The sequence below is a fragment of the Pseudorasbora parva genome, chromosome 5 (assembly GCF_024679245.1).
Source record: "Pseudorasbora parva isolate DD20220531a chromosome 5, ASM2467924v1, whole genome shotgun sequence".
NCBI classification, from domain to species: Eukaryota; Metazoa; Chordata; class Actinopteri; order Cypriniformes; family Gobionidae; genus Pseudorasbora; species Pseudorasbora parva.
This window is the reverse complement of record NC_090176.1, coordinates 25,376,674-25,394,015: the sequence shown is the minus strand read 5'-3', so window position 1 is coordinate 25,394,015 and position 17,342 is coordinate 25,376,674. Positions and strand designations below refer to the sequence as shown.

Below are 17,342 nucleotides of genomic sequence, written 5' to 3'. Positions count from 1 at the left end.
GCAGGTGTTCTTCTGGCGTCGCGTGTGAAATGTCTTCATCCCAGGTACAGTCAGTGACATGTTTCAGCATGTCATATGAATATAATTTCATGGGTTTTTTTTTCTTCAACGCCAAATAATCACGATGCTCACGTTTACAAGCCAGCGGTATTATAGTAGTCTATTGGTTACCGTTTTACAGAATCTATATAATACTTCAATTCAGTGTTTGAGTGGTAGGTAATCACCGTAACAAGCAGGACAGCATCGGTCGGGCACGCCTCCTTCAGCTCACGCCAACGAGCAAACGCTGGTCACATGTTGATCCTCGTCCTGCCTTTAATCCCATCACTTTTTCGTTTCCTCTTATTGCTTTCCTCCAACAAAACCTTTTCTTTCTTATTTGTCTACGCTGCTTCGGACTATATTATCCGACGAACAAAGTTGGGCTCGCACGTCCGAATGTAAGGAAGTGTGGGTGTTAGTGGAAGTGATGTATATGCCGTAAAGCAGTCGAATTTTGTAGTTCTTTTTGTTCTCGTGTTACTACCCGAAACCCGAAGTTTAAAAGTACGATTAAAAACGATACAAACCCTGTCAAGCTTTGGCAGACATGTCATTCAACCTATTTTAAGTTGATGTATCATCACAAGAGTCTTGAAAATATATTATGAAGGTTGAAAAGTTACCTAGTGCTGCTTTAAAGTCTTGCCCTTGAACAGACATATTTACACAAAAAAGGAACGGAGAAGTGCGTCCCGTCGCCAGAGTTGCTGCACCATCACTGCAGCTCGAGGCACGGGCTAGACATTCCTGAAATTCAAGAACTGTTGATTTAATTTGTATCTTTGTTTGATTGTGTATTTATTTCACCATTTGTTTGCACTTCGTTCTTATATTTTATCTTATCTTATGCATATAAAGCTTAAATAACACCACTGGTGGATTTACAGATATTTCATATTTGCTTTGTTCAAACATTGCTGTTTCTTTTGAAATATATATTTTACTTTTCAGATTATAAAGCAATGTTAATACTGTTAAAGTACCGGATTGATAAGCAGTATCGGTAAGATTAGTAATACCATTAAAAACTTAACAATACCCATCCCTAATCATTATGCACACAGATAACGTAATCACAAAATGACTACTTGTGTAGGCTACTTTTTTCATTTTTCAAACCAAAAGAAATCAGAATCCTTTCTTCTCTCTCTTACATAGGTAACAACTGTCCAATGTATTTATGAACAATGTAAAACAAATTTCACTTTTATCTTCCTGATAGTTTCAAGGTTGTAAAGTCTATCATCTTTTCAATAAAAAGCTCAGGACAAAAACCCTCTATGCTTTGCATTCTTAAGTCCATTCCGAACAGCAAGCGTTATCTCTGGGAATAAGCTGTGAACGTGTCTTTTCACTGACCACTGTCTAGACACTTGACACTTACATGCTGGACATGACTTTTATTAGCACGTCCTTTCCACTGCTATTACTTTTGTTTAATTTGTAGACCATTTTTTGAAGGTAAAATAATCAGTAATCTTTACTAGCACTGGAAAAGATGAAGTGCCACATGTTTTCCGTCAACTCTAGGAGAAGCACAAGATGTTGTGAGATCCATCAAACGCATCCCTAATTACACCATGCTCCAAGGAGATAAATGGCCTTATTGGGACAGACCACACAGCAGCAAACCTCTAATCTTTTGCATGGATTACAGTTCTTATTGATCAGGACATCATCCTGTCACTTCACGTGGCCACCTGGCACATGTTATTAACATTTCAGTGGCAGAAATGACTAACGCATGTGTGATGTGCTTGATAGAGAATATGAACTCATTCCAGGGGCTTAATGTCTTATAAGTGTATTTGTGCTAGTGTGTGTGTCAATTAAAGTGGATTTATTACATATAAAAATATACATTTTATTTTTTTACATTTATACATTTTACTGATCAAAATTGACAGTAAAATACATTTACCACATAATATTAATTTCGATTTCAAATTAATTATGTTCTTTTTAACTTTGTATATATCAAGAATCCTGAAAATCAGTTTCCACAAAAATATTAAGCAGAATAATTTTTATAGAAAATTATTTTTTTCATTTTTCATTTTTCACAAAATTAATAATTAAGTATTTTTTGAGTAACAAATCAGTGAAATCAGATCAATTTCTGAAGGATCGTGTGACATTAAATACTGGAGTAACAATGCTGAAAGTTCAGCTTTGCCTTCACAGGAATAAATTACATTTTAAAACATTAAAATAGAAAAGTAATTTTAATTCTAACAAATTTTTACAGCAATTTTTTTGTCAAATAAATGTAAGATATTTGTAAATTACTGTTAAGTATACTGTATAAAATAGTATTTAATTAAATATTCAATAGATTTTTTGCAGTTTACACAATCAGTTCCTTTTTTAGGAAAGACAAATAAATATTTACGTTTGTCAATTAGTGTGGGACACTCATACCGGAATATAAGACAACTGTATACTGTAATACAAAACAGTGCTCTTTTATTAGTCTCACTTCACAAACATACTGCACTTCTCAGAATTATACAGAATTAAAACACAACACAGAAAAACAGATCTATGAACGTTCAGTAATAAATGAACTTTCCCACACTTTATGGACATAATCTTACATGTATACAAGGTATTTTTTTGCCACTGAGAGACTGGTTTATCGTCTGAATTTGATTTATAAATGAACCAACCCATTCAGTTATAACGGAAACTTTATATAATGTAAAACTAAATAAATTAGTTAACATAAAAATTGTGTTAAACATTTAATAAACTGCATGCATTCATATGTTAACTTTGACAGCACTAGTAACTTGAAAGGTAACCTTGGGAAGGCATTGCCCTGCACAGCAAATAGGTGAAAACATTTCCTTAATTAACTAAATATCTCACTAAGTTCTTATTAATATCTTAACTAAGATCTCCGCTTGAAAATAACAAAAAAGTGTGAGATAATAGCAACTCGTTGAACGTGTCACAAGAATTTTGTAATTGATTTTCTCACATCTATCAACCAGTCGCTGATTTAGGCCTATTTATATCGATTCCAGTGGTGCTGGGTATGACGTTCGCTATAATTACGTTGAGATTTTACTGTTGATTAGCCAGAGGTCACAACGATTTTGGTCTGCCATAAATTTAATGGGGAAAAAAGAGAAGAAGAAAAAAAAACATAGAAAGAAGGTGACCTTGGTCCATATATTACATTGACACTGTGTTCTGTGGATTTCTGGCAGTGCTGGAGAACTACATTCATTACATCCGAAACTAGAGGATTCTATGAATTTGAGTAACGTGCTGCTGACACAAGGTTAAATGACTGACGTCCTCAATATGCTGCTTTAATGATAGGCCTCGGATGAACCGTGTTGACTGACACAAGAGCTTTAATGCTGCAGAAATTCAGACGTGACATCACACCCCACTGCCATTAGCACTGTGAAGCTAGAGGTATGGAAATGTTAAGTAAAATGAAAAATAAATAAAATAATTTATAATAGGAAGCATTCACCAGAGGAATTGCTTTATTTATGACTTTGTTTCACTTCACACCCTTGTGTAATAGAGCTTCTGTCATCAGACTAAATGAACACGGGGGCTGCACACTGAACCTGAAGTGCTGTGAAAATAATGAACAAATTCTGTTTCTCAGAGGACCTCGCTAGTCTATTTGAATGCCTTTAAGGAAATGTGGAATTGCTACAGAGTCCAGAGATGGAAACTGCCACTCCCCATTTGCCCGATGAAGTTGAACACTTAAAGAGACTGGCAAGCAGAAACACCTGGAGCTGATATTCAGAGATTCCCACTGACAAGAACCCTTATTAGACTGCCCACAGTGTGGGTTAGCTGTTGGAGAACTAAAGGTCTGGACATATGGAGAAGTTCACACAGGGAGGTTATTGCAGCACCAGGAGCTGAAACATTATTTAATTCCACTGAAACAGGACATTCTGTGACTTTGATAGAATGCTTTGCAGTAGTAGTAGCATTATCAATGTGCTGTCTTTTTTATTCTGTTCCCTGGAGTCATTCCATACTGCTGTGCATCTACGAGATTGACATCATGGACAATTCAAGCTGTTCATCTGTCGCATACTGAAAACCCCATGTTGGTGGCTGTAAAAATTCAATCATTTTGCTTCCACATTGCTTGAAAGGTAAGATATATCATATACATTTTTATTATATAAATACATTATAGCATAGAAAACATCCTGTTGCAAAACAAAAAGTCTGAACACTGAATGCAGATCAACGAAGTGTAAGGTGATAATAAATATTCTTTGGTTGTACTCATTGTGATGGATGATTAAGGGAATTTGGTCTTTGTGTTTCCTCATTTATGTTTATAGTTATGCTGTATATAGTTATACAGATATATAAATCAATATTAAAACAAGGTAAATATATATTTTTGTCACTCATTATCTAAGTATAACACTTGTGGATGGCATGCAAATCTCTCTCTCTCTCTCTCTCTCTCTCTCTCTCGCTCTCTCTCTCTCTCTCTCTCTCTCTCTCTCTCTCTCTCTCTCTCTCTATATATATATATATAATTACTAATTACAAAAATCAATTAAATTATTATTTTTTTCTCTCAAAATTCTACAAACAATACCCCCTCTAATGACAACTTGAAACAAATTAGTTTGAAATCTTTGCAAATGTATTAAAAAATAAAAATGAATAAAAAAACATGTACATACAGTAAGTATTCACAGCTTTTGCCATGACACTCAAAATTGAACTCAGGTGCTCCTGTTTCCACTGACCATCCTTGAGATGTTTCTACAACTTGATTGGAGTCCAGGTGGATTTTGGAAATGCACACACACTTCTCAGAGCACAAACCAAGCTAAGAATTGTCTGTAGACAGGATTGTATCGAGGCACAGATCTGGGCAAGGGTACAGAAAAATGTCTGCAGCATTTAAGGTCTCAATGAGCACAGTGGCCTCCATCCTCTGTAAATGGAAAAAGTTTGGAACCACCAGGACTCTTCCTAGAGCTGGCTGCCTGGCCAAACAATCTGGGAAGAAAGGCCTTAATCAGGGAGGTGACCAAGTACCCAATGGTCACTGACAGAACTCCACAATTTCTCTGTGGAGAGAAGAGAAGCTTCCAGAAGAACAACCATCTCTGCAGCACTCCACCAATCAGGCCTGTATGGTAGAGTGGCCAGACGGAAGCCACTCCTCAGTAAAAGGCACATGACAGTCCACCTGGCGTTTACCAAAAGACAACTGAAGGACTCTCAGACCATGGAAATTCTTTGGCTAAATGGCAAGCGTCATGTCTGGATGAAACCAGGCACCAGGCCAATATCATTCCTACAATGAAGCATGGTGGTGGCAGCATCATGCTGTGGGGATGTTTTTCAGTGGCAGGAACTGGAAGACTAGTCAGGATCGACGGAAGGATGAAAGTAGCCATGGACAGAGACATCCTTGATGAAAAAACAGGGCAAAGGTTTATCTTCCAACAGGACAACGACCCTAAGCACACAGCCAAGATAACAAAGGAGTGGCTATGGAACAACTCTGTGAATGTCCATGTGTGAGAGCCCAGACTTCAACCCTATTAAACATCTCTGGAGAGATCTGAAAATGGCTGTGCACCGACACTCCCTATCCAACCTGATGGAGCTGGAGTGGTCCTAAAGAATGGGAGAAACTGCCCAAAAATAGGTGTGCCAAGCTTGTAGCATCATACTCGAAAAGACTTGAGGCTGTAATTGGTGCCAAGGGTGCTTCAACAAAATATCAAGCAAAGGCTGAGAATACTTATGCATGTAATTTGTTACATTTTATATCTTTTATAAATGTGCGAATATTTCAAACAAACTTCTTTCATGTTAAATAAACAAAATTATTTATTTTTCGTTTTAGAAAATGTAAGTTTTATTCCTGAAATTGCAAAATTAATAACTGTGAAACTAAAAAATTTTAATGCATACAACTGCAATATTATATATAAATCAATTTCAAATTACTTTAAAAGGGTAAACATAGTTCAATCTAAAACTAAACCTACAACCAATAAACCAAAATAGTAATATAAATAGCAATAACGGCTAAACATTGTATTTATGTTGTGCATCTTAAAGGAACTTTATGTAAGAAATGTATTTCAAATAATCATAAAATGGCCCTGATATGTCACTAGACATTAAGAAATCATGTTAATTTCAAATACTTATATCACTGAAAACAGTAGTCAGGCCAGGATATTGTCTTTTAAAAGTTGTTGTTGCAGCCCTCAACTGATGTTGACATGTTGTGTTTTGGCATGAAGCTCCACCCTCCACCCATCGACCAATCACAAAATCAGTAACGTTTCGGCATCCGGGTTGCCAGATCAGCTCTAGTTACCACAGCTGCAGCTACAAACGTTCCTGCTGATCTTGCAAACTATCTGACAACCTCGAGTCAAGGGGGAGGGGGAGAGGGGAAAGTGATTGCAGTACCAGTTTTGGCCACAATCTTACATACACTTCCTTTAACTTTCATGTTTTAGCTTCAACTCAGGCATAACATAAGCCTTAAGGAGGCTTAATAAGGAGGAGAGTTTGACTGGCCAAAGACTCTCCAAAATCACAGATGGAGATTGCAGAGATTAGTTGAGTTTTAGGGTCAGGAAGACTAAAAAATTAAATCAAACAACCCCTACATCACCATAAGTTGTGAGAGGGTTTCAAGAAAATCGTTGGACAAAATATGTCCAACATGTTTTTGAGAAAACCATTTATTTCATAAAAAGATTTCCCCCACATTCAATTATTTTTTTAATGAAAGGTTAGATTTTTGTGATATAAAAAATATTTATTTCACAAGCTTCCTTATTCATATTTACCAAGGGGGGCAAAAATTATGACCACAACTGTTTATATCTTTGTATAAAATTCAGTTATTTTGTCCTTCGTAGCAAGTCTATTAATCTACTCAAGAAAATTCCTTAAAACAAAGTTTTTCAATGATACAAATTAGACAAAAAATGAGGATTAATGAGGAATAATGAGGATTAAACATACTGAAACTAATGTGAAAAATAATCCTGCAAAATATTAATCTATAAAAAAAGTGATTGTTTCACACAATCCAATAACAGACAAAAATTGTCAATAATGATGATAATGATAATGATGATAGTTTATTTGTCCCCTAAGGGACATTTGTTTTGGGCAATAAATAAGAAGCTGCAAGATAAACACATCGATAACAATCACACAGTCATGTCCTTCACACTAGACTCAACAGTTTTGTAGCCAAAGAAACAAAATAATTCTTATAGCTTTTTGAATCTAGACCTTGAGCTGCAGAAGCGTTGACTAGATGGAAGTATAGTTCAAGTTCTGGATAGAGTGTATGAGAAGCAGTTAACCCACTCAAAAGTATCTACATATATAGCTATGTAACTTATTCAAGAAGCTAAAAAAAAAGTGTAAAAATGAACACTGTAGCAAGTGAGCAAGATATCCTTGAGCAGCTGTATATTCTATTTTGCTTGAAGGATATATAGAAGCATCTATAAACATCACATAAATAAACCGATGTTACTTGACATTTCACTCAGATGGAATATTTCTTCATAACTAGACAGTTCTCATCCAAAATGACCTGCAATGTGGACCAGACTTAATGCAAATAGTCAAAAGTCCAGTGGTGTGAATGTATATGCTCTAGAGATGTGTTAATGTACTCAAGGCTGTAGCTGGATTTCAATCAGCCTGTGAACTGTATGACAGGTGTCTCTTAAGAGTGCTGCCAGGCTGTAAAAAGTGTTCAGTCCTGCTCTTGGATATCGAATAGAGGGACATAGATCACTATGCAATGAGCTTTAACTGGCCAGTAAACTGGAGCACTCTGAACATCACAGTAGAGAAAGATTCCCTGTCTCACGGTCAGAACGGAAAAGACTTTGATATTCATGCATCAATATGTTTATTCTTGGGAAATAAAGGAGGAACAGAGGAAATGCTGTTTCCTCCAGAGCCCAATTAACTCTGGCAAAAGGAAGTCAAGAATGCTGAATTGAAAACAGCACGTGCACCCCCCAAAAAAAAAAAAAACCTTCATTGCTTTGTCAGTCTCTTTCTTGGGTTTAGGATGAAAAGTTAAACAACAGAGCACCTGAGCCACTTCGCACTTAATTTAACCAGACTTCTCATCAACATACTTATCAAAATCAAGAGAGCCATTTTGATGCTGTTAACGATGATTACTCGCTTCTTTGCTACACAAATTTGTTTTACCTATAAGTACCGGGTAATTAAATTTCGCATAGCAACACTGTATTCAAATGAGAGAGCTGCTCTTCTGAAAATGAGGGTAAACACAATTTGTATAACACAGAAGCCCTTTATAGTATGAAATAATAAATTCACAAATGAAAAAATAACAAGCTCTTCATCATCCCCAAAACACCTGACAGTGTCAAATAACATCAATTAGCTCATCAATTAAGGTGTGGGGAAAGAGTATTTAACTGGAGATACCTTAATATCACACATCTGAGGTGGAACAGGAATCAAGAATTATGTGAAAAATCTTTGGTTCTAATTGCATCCCGTTTCAAACACCCCACACCTTCAGACCCGTGCATCGTTTCTCCTCATGAAATTGACACAATAAAACATGCAAAAAAGCCTCAATTAGTTTTGCAGGTTTTAAAGATGGGCTATTAAGGTCTTAGGCTTCATAAAGGTCTTAATGCCGGAATTCCTAATCTTTATGCTATTTCTCATAAATTACACAGTTAGGTTACAGTAGGTCACACTAGCTGATCTCCCAAAAGCCAAATATCAGCGTAATGTATGGATGAAAGAGTCTGACACTGACATGACATGGGTCGATGTGTCCAGCTGCTCGTAAATGCCTTTTCTTTATTTGAAATCACTCCCAAGACTAGAAATTCTGCAAGACACTGGATGCTTTTTATCTAACAACATTGCATTATTATCTCCTCTAAAAGCAGTGTGATATTTTCTTTGCTGGGGATGATGTTAGAATCCTTTTGATATGAATTTATGAGTGGTGCTGGCTAAAAGAGCACTATTTCTGTTGCCTATGCTTTATTCAACATCCCTACACCAATGTATTACCATGTGTTGTGCAGCATGGCCTGCATCATTTGCACTACGGACATTAACTATATCTCAAATCGCGGTGCTTGTTCATAAGAGGTGTGCCATTCCTTTTCTAACCAATAGCTAAAACAGCTATAAAAAATAACTGGAAGCGAATGGCACCAGAAGCCAGGCAAATTCAATTTACAAATGCCCGCATCTGCTCTTACGTTAAAAATAAGGTGGATTGCCTATTGAGCCCAGTATATAATTACCTAGGCTACCAACCACCAAGACCACCCTCGCAACTCCAGATTAATGTTCTCCCAACCGCTCATAACACCTTAGGAACTCTACTGTATAACAACACACAGGTAAACCCCCAGAACAACCTTAGATAGGCAAATACTGTTTTTTTTAACAACAACAAAAACTCTTTCTGTATGATTTAAAAGCTTCTTTATTCATGGGGACCTCAATTTAGGTCCCTAAGTTGGCATGAATCTTCATGAGTCAGTGTGCATTCAGGTTTAAGTCCCCACAGGAATAGAAAAACATGAACACACACAAAATACTATTGTTCAGCTGGGATGCATTAAATTGATCTTATCATATATTTAAGTCTGTTTAGTTGTGCTTTGATTTAGTTTTCATTTTGTCCCCTGTCCCTATTAGACTGAGTTTTGTTTTCCAGTTTGTTCCCTCAGTTACATATGTTCACCTGTTTTTCATTATATCCTTCCTTTTCTCTTTATATATAATGCTGCATTCACACTCTCTGTAAATATGAGTTTCCTAAATAGGTAAAAATTGCACATGTACGATTGAACACCCTCCCATTTTGTAATCACGCCTTCAGAAATGGGAATTATCACATTTCCGATAGCATGCAAAAACAGCATAAGCATAAATGTGTGTGCTACCCAAATAATAGGTGGGTTTTCATGGAGCACTGTCATCGGTTTAAAAGTCCAGTCCAAATGAAAATGCACCATATAAACACCTCAATCAGAATAAAAATGCCCAAATCTAATGAAATTGTAATTGGTTTGAGAGGGGTGGTGGGATAAACCTTTTCATAAATCGCTCAAACAAAAAAAATTCACCATGTAAATGACCTGACCCGATTACTTTTGAGTGTGCGCCCGTATATGATGCGATATACAGCGTACGCCTTCACTACTGAAGAGTGAAGCTCACACCAGGCTATAAAGGTTACAAGACAGGAAAGTAAATTTTTCTGAGGGGTAACTTAAACTTTTTATTTCGTAAGTTATGAAGATAATGTTGGAATAATGAGAGACAAAAATTTTGCTACACCCTCTCATCTTGACAGCGTTTATACAAGGCACTTTTCACTTCAACTGCGCCTGACAGAAGAATTTATTTTTTTGAGATGATTATTACAGTTAACAACCAATAAATAGCTTTTATAAAACCGTATAAGAGAGTTGCTATGGCAACCTGGAACTCATTCCAGCAGCTAGAGAGGACAGCGTTGACATTTCTGATGTGGCAGACAAACTGTCAGAACATTTCAAAAAATGATTACGAATGAAATTCAGCACGCATTAACCCCAGATCGGTTTATATAACGTCTCATGTAAACAGTCCACTGAATCTTTCAACCGGAATAACAAAAAAGTGTGCACTTAGGTGGTACTCAAGACTGGAAAAATAAATCCAGTACGGTTCTGTATGTTCAGGGAAAAAATTACTACTGTCAAATAAAAATAAAGAAAATAAGAACAAATAACTTAAATACAAGTACCAGCACAAATAAATACTATTGAGCAAACATACTAATAAAATAAACAATGCTTTTCAGGTTTTTCAGGTAGGTCTAACTTTAGTTTTTAGGTAGAGAAATTGAATAAAGTAATCAAATGTAAAATAATTGCATATTTCACTGTTTAAATTAAAGACTAATCTTTATTAAACTTACATAAGCTATTCAATCATGAGCAGTGTGTGATGTCTTTATCTTTTTATTGTTTGACATTAAACAGAGTAAAGGTTACTGCCCCTTTAAGACCTAATGCACAGATATGTGTCGTCTTTCTGGACTGTATAAAGTTCACTTAAGGCATATTCAGACTATGGCTGTGTCCGAAAACCTAGGCTGCTGACTCGTTGCCTCGCTGCCTTATCAGACAATGGCTTGTAAGGCAGTGTTTTGTACATGAAGGCACCTCACGAAACTAATTTCGGACAGAGTTCTAAGGCAGTTTAACAGTTTAATGATGTACAGCAAAATAGAGCGAGCTTTGGTGAGAACTAAACACATATTTAATCACTACATTAGTAATTTCACACTAGAAATGACATCAGAAGTAGAAAATAGTGGTAAAAAACTTACATTTACACACAAACTGACCAGCAAACGCAACTTTCGGACGCCATATTTTTCCCCCAGCTCAACTATCACTGAATGAAAAGCACAGCATTGTGGGATACCAAAGGCAGCGAAGGATACATGTATGCTGCCTTTAAAAATCGATCAGATGAAGATATCTCAAGAGACAAGAAGTGAAGCAAACAATAGATTCGGACTAGCTTCCTGCCTTCAAATGTGTCCTCTGAAGGCAGCATTTTCCAGGTTTCGGACACAGCCTTTGTCTGATTGGATACTCATCAAGATGGACATGTTGACATACTTTTTGTGTGAGTTTGTCCGTTCAAGGGTAAGGCTTGAAAGATAACGCAATATTTGCGCGCTGTGAGACGTTTGCGCACTCTCGGATGAGTGCACAGAGACAAATCTTTTCACAGCGCGCAAGTTCTCACTCGCGTCTTCTGGCTCTACAACTGGGTGCTGATGATGGCGAAATGCCTGGTCATATTCGAACATATGGCAGCACTCGCATGCACTGAACAGTTTACAAAGAGAGACCACTTTGCCCACGTTTTTCTTTAATTGTCGCTGTTGTTGTAGTGTATCACTGAGAAGCCAGCATGTGTATCCATTGACAGAAACATACATAAAGCATTATTTTCAAGTTACAACCCATATTAAAGATGCGTCATCAGATGTGAGAAGAACCGCCGTGCAAGTGCGTGCCGGCACCTTTTACACGGCACCCCTGCTCTCGTCAGACGGCAACCCGGTTGGGAAACGCTGGTATAGACCCAGCTCCCAACCCAACTTTGAGAATAGATTAACAGTGTTTTTTTTTTTTTATCGCCCGATAAGAGTCTCACATTAACACAGCATGTTAACACCGATAACGGACCACCACTAATATATATATATTATATATATACACCACTAATTTTATATAAAACAATATATACAACTTTAAATGACACGATACAATTGAAGCAAATAAAACAAATGTTGACCTCATACCTTGTGAGTTGACGCAAGCCACAGTTTGAGTCCTGGTTCCATTTCCACAGTTCCCTTTTCTGGGAGCACAAGCGCTCTCAAACAGCACCTGCCACAAAAAACACACCGGATCCTCACAGGGCATTGACTCCAGGAGATGGGCACAGTTTTCTGTTCCAGATCCTTCCTCCAGCACCTCTCTCCTCCTCTGCTTGTAGCCTGTGAACAGAGCGAGAGACAGGTGGATTAAGGGTATTGTGAGGGGAAATGAGTGGCAGTTTCTGGCCAATGAGTTCTGAACTGAATTTCTAGCGGTGGCTAAATATACCTGTAATAGAAACTCATTTTAAAAGGCTTTATGTCACAGCTTTTGTTAGCATGTAATAAATTCTTCCTCTTGCTCTGCAGAAATTTGCCTGAATACACTCTTATCATTCACTAATTTGTAAAGCTATGAGCTATGACTGCAAACAGAGATGCCAGTCATGACTGGAATAACACTGAAATATAAAGATTTTACGCATACGAGTACTGATTAAACATGAAGGCAAAACATTGTTCTAAAAAATAATAATCATTGTTGTCTTTTAATTGTAGTCCAGGGGGGGGCAGTTTGAATGAATATTTCACAAATTGGCATACGTCCTCAAAGCCAGCTCTGGACGACTAAAATATGCATTACAGTGCAGTGCTTAAGCAAGAAAAAAAAAGATGAATCAGGCAATACTCCAAGCATAATTTATCAAACAAGATGGTCTGATGGCTAACAGGAGTTGGAATGCTAGCTGTCTGGATACCATCTGATCCTGTTTATGGTGTGTGATGAGAAGATACTAACTCCTCATATCTTTGCTCCTTGACTATGTGCATGCCAGTAGAGAGATTTGGTTCATCTCACACCCCTGCAGGGGGGCTTGACTCTGCAGTCCTAGGAAAATCATAGTGTCAGCCAAACCTTTGAAATAAATCAAAACACCCTACAGCTTTCAACATTGCTTTAACACAAAATAAACTCTACAAGACATGAGTGCATTGTGTGAAGAGAGCTCTGAATATATCACATATATAATTTAAACCTTAAGGGATTACCAGTTTGCTTCACTTAACACAAAATAATTAAGCAGACATGAATAACAGTCTGTATCTAAGAACAGATGTATACCACATCATTTTGTAGGCTGCATGTGAACCAGAATTCATCATATGAAGAACCCATACAACTAGTCTATATTCTCTATACTGTACGCATTCAAAAAAAGGACATTTTCCGTGAAAACATGTCTTTTTCTCTCTGGAGGCAATATGTTTTATAGCTTTTTCTAAACCAACATTTGTTTCCACACTACTAGATAATAGGCCAATATAATTTTTTTCTGTATCTTAGGGATTTTTGTGATGTGGATTTTAAACACTGGTTCAAATGGTTACACTTTAGTTTAGGGTCAAATTTTGACCGTTGTCTCAAAAAACTCTCAATTACTGCTTAGTAATAGTTAGTAAGGTAGTTGTTACTTTTAGGTATTGGGTAGGACTAGGGGATGTAAAATATGGTCATGCAAAATAAAAATAAAAATAAGGCATTAATATGTGTTTTATGAATACTAATAAACCACCAATATCCTGATATGCATGCTAATAAGCATCTAGTTAATAGTGAGAATTGGACCTTAAACTAAAGTGTTACATTTTCAATTTATCCCTAAATGTGTATAGTAATTTAAATTACGGTATAAGGAGTTAAAATCTTCCCCACTACAGGGTAAATGGTTATATTTTGTACAGGGATTTATTAATAACATTTAAATAATAAAAAAATATATTTTTTACCATTTTATCCATTATGCATAAATCCTATTTCAGACATATGAACAGTGATACAATAAAGTGGAAACTGGTTATTTTTTTTACAAAATATGGTTATATACACTACTGTTGAAAAGTCTCTTATGTTCACCAAGGCTGTGCTATGCTATGCTGATTTGTTGCACAAGAAATTCTGATAATCATCAATGTTGAAAACTGTTATGTACAATAAATGTTACTTGAGCAGAAAAAATAAGGCTATTAGACTGATTTCTGAAGGATGTGACACTGAAGACTGGAGAAATGGAAAAATAGAAAACAGAAAACAAATAGAAAATAGTTATTTAAACTGCTATAATATTTCACAATATTCCTGTCTACTATATTTTTGACTGAATAAGGTGAGCATAAAAGAATTCTTAAAAAAAAAAAAATTTTAATCTTACTGATCCCAACCTTTTGAACGGTAGTATTTTGTGACGATGGTTTATGTATGTAATGTTTTATCATTTATTATTTTTATAATTTGTAATTATGTATACTGTACATAATAGGGCATTGATTTGAACCTACAGCACATTAAAATGTAAGTTTTGTTAATTGAAGACAAAGCATGATAGGCTGAGGGTGTAACAATCAACATCCTGCACCTCTGAACCCCAAAAGCAGACACAGTTCACACGCCAACGGCCATGTTTCTGGACCAAAAGGAATGCATGGACGGCTGATGGCCTCCTCCAAACTGTGAAAAACTATTTGGTGGAGACACATCCCTGTGGATATTAATAATTGAAAGGTTCACTGGAGCTATCAGACTTATTCATAGGAAAGACTGGTGGGCTGCAGGCATCGTTTCACTTCCAATACTTTAGAACCTTATCAGTCCCACTTCAATGCTCCATACTTACATTAATGCTAGATAGAATTTGCCATTTACAATAATTACCAAGCCTGTGTTCAATTCATTCTTCCTCACACCCAAGATCACACAAAGAGGATCAAATATGACTGTGGGCAATTGCAGATTTGTAATGCACTAGAAACTTTAATAAAAACAATAACAAACAAAAAAATAAATACATCCATGACGCTCCTCTGATAAAATCTATGTTTATATATGTAGGACAGAAGTTCATTTTTCTATTTATGAAAGCTCTAGGCTCTGGAATTCTGCATAGTTCATCCAATATCAAAGATCAAACGACACTCTCTGAAACAGCAGTATAAGGTGTTGAAGTGCTTGACAACAGTAAATAGGCTTGTCTAACGAGGTGCAGTCTAAACAATGAATAAAGAGACACCCTACCAGACAGTCCCATGGGGAAGACACATCACAACATCTCCGAGCAATCGGTTTAAATGGAAAGCAAATCTTTCTCAGATGGGTCTCTTGAGTAGGGATGCAACGATTATAGATTATGCATTCATTAATTTCACAACAATGTATAAAATCACGTTATTTTTTGCTACTGAACCAGAAAGAGCACAGTTACCATATATAATACACAAAATAATAATAAAAAGACAAAAGTCCATCTCTCCCTTTGGAATTCAAGAAAGGTGACATCTCATGTCAATATGAGGTGGATAAATTGAACTGTTACTGTCACCAACTGTCATCCATATGTATTCATTTTTTTAATGATTAATCTCATTTTAAATGTGGCCTGAGAAAGTCATGTCTATTTTATTGGTTGGTTTGTATGCGCTGTGGCTGGCGCTGAGCCAAAAACGACGCACTCGATGCTTTTCAGGAACAGAAAAAGGTTAAGGAGAAAATGTTTTTATTGTAATACTCTTTCTTTATTTTACTTAAAAGACTTGAAAAACCTTACTTAAACTTAACTTAACTTTAAAAACAAAACAAAAAACCTTGTACACATTACTGGTATATTGTAATATAAAATAAATATATATATATAAAGATTTACAGTGGCAGCTCAGAGATGTACAGCAGCATTTAAGTATGTAAGCAGAAATTAAAGCTACATAGTCTTCAATATGCAATATACATCGATTGACAACTACTGTATATACTTTATTCAAGAGCCGTTGGTGATTTTTCTCTTTGTTTTTAGTTGTTTTATTTACATAATTTTAGAGGTGAGCTGTCCCTTTAAGGACCAGTGTTCACAATCACTAGGCAGCGCTGCTATGGCCTGCTCGCATCTCATATACAAACGCGCGTAACCGACTGTGATTATATACAGTATGTTAACCTTGTGTGCATATGACAGTATTAGCGAAAGACTACTTAGTCCAGTAATCACGTGTTTGGCAGGCGCTCACGCTCAGCAAATGTAAAACGCAAATTAAATTTTTAACCGGCAAGGCTTTAAAAAGCGGCTAACACCCCCTATCTTTAGTGCATATGATTGGATATTTGCTTATATCAGTGCGTAGACTCACGGGCACACTCAAAAAGAGACAAAATAAACTGAGAGAAATATTTGAAATGAAGAGAAATAGAAATTAATTAAATGCAAAACCAAAAAAAAAAAAAAAAAAACGCAATTTACAAGCGCGTATTGAACCGTGAATGCCGTACCGAACGTTTCAATATTATACTGAGTATTGCGACATCCCTATTATTTACCAATTAACTCATTTAAAGATTTTATCTTGGACACAGATTGTGTCCATGTGTCACCTATCAATGGCATCATACCGGTGTTACCCTCGATTTTTATTTTTATTTTGTAGTAACCATGGAAGCACCAAAGACGGATATAATATATTGTGTTTTATTAGACAGGTGAGCCACTCTTTGAATACGTTCATCAACAGAAATCATTGTTATATAGCTCAACACAGTTAGTCATTGTTTAAATCTCGTTTTCTTGATTTACCACGAATACCATGTTTTACCATGCCTATTATTGATCTAGCTTACAGCAGTGTGCAACAAGTGTCTTAAAGTAGCAGCAAACGCAAAGAATAGCCCACATATGCTTCACCAGAAAAGGCACAAGCGCTCGTCTGCGGGATAAAAGCCACAATATATATAGTGTCTTTAAATGAGCAATTCTTTCAATAATCATATGAATTTATTTTAAACCTTTATTTTGTCTCAGTAAAGCAGGAGAATGATTAAAATGCAGCATTGTCTTGGAATTATTCT

General features: G+C 36.2%; 1 protein-coding gene across 4 annotated transcripts in view; it reads right to left on the bottom strand.

Annotated features, from left to right (window-relative positions):
- The window catches only part of thsd7ba (thrombospondin, type I, domain containing 7Ba), a 385,534-nt gene that overhangs the window by 111,637 nt on the left and 256,555 nt on the right, over positions 1 to 17,342 (bottom strand). For all 4 annotated transcript variants that reach the window (XM_067443589.1, XM_067443591.1, XM_067443588.1 and 1 more), the window contains one exon: positions 12,440 to 12,637. In XM_067443589.1, coding sequence (XP_067299690.1) covers positions 12,440 to 12,637 — 198 coding nt within the window. The remainder of the gene's footprint in view (positions 1 to 12,439; positions 12,638 to 17,342) is intronic.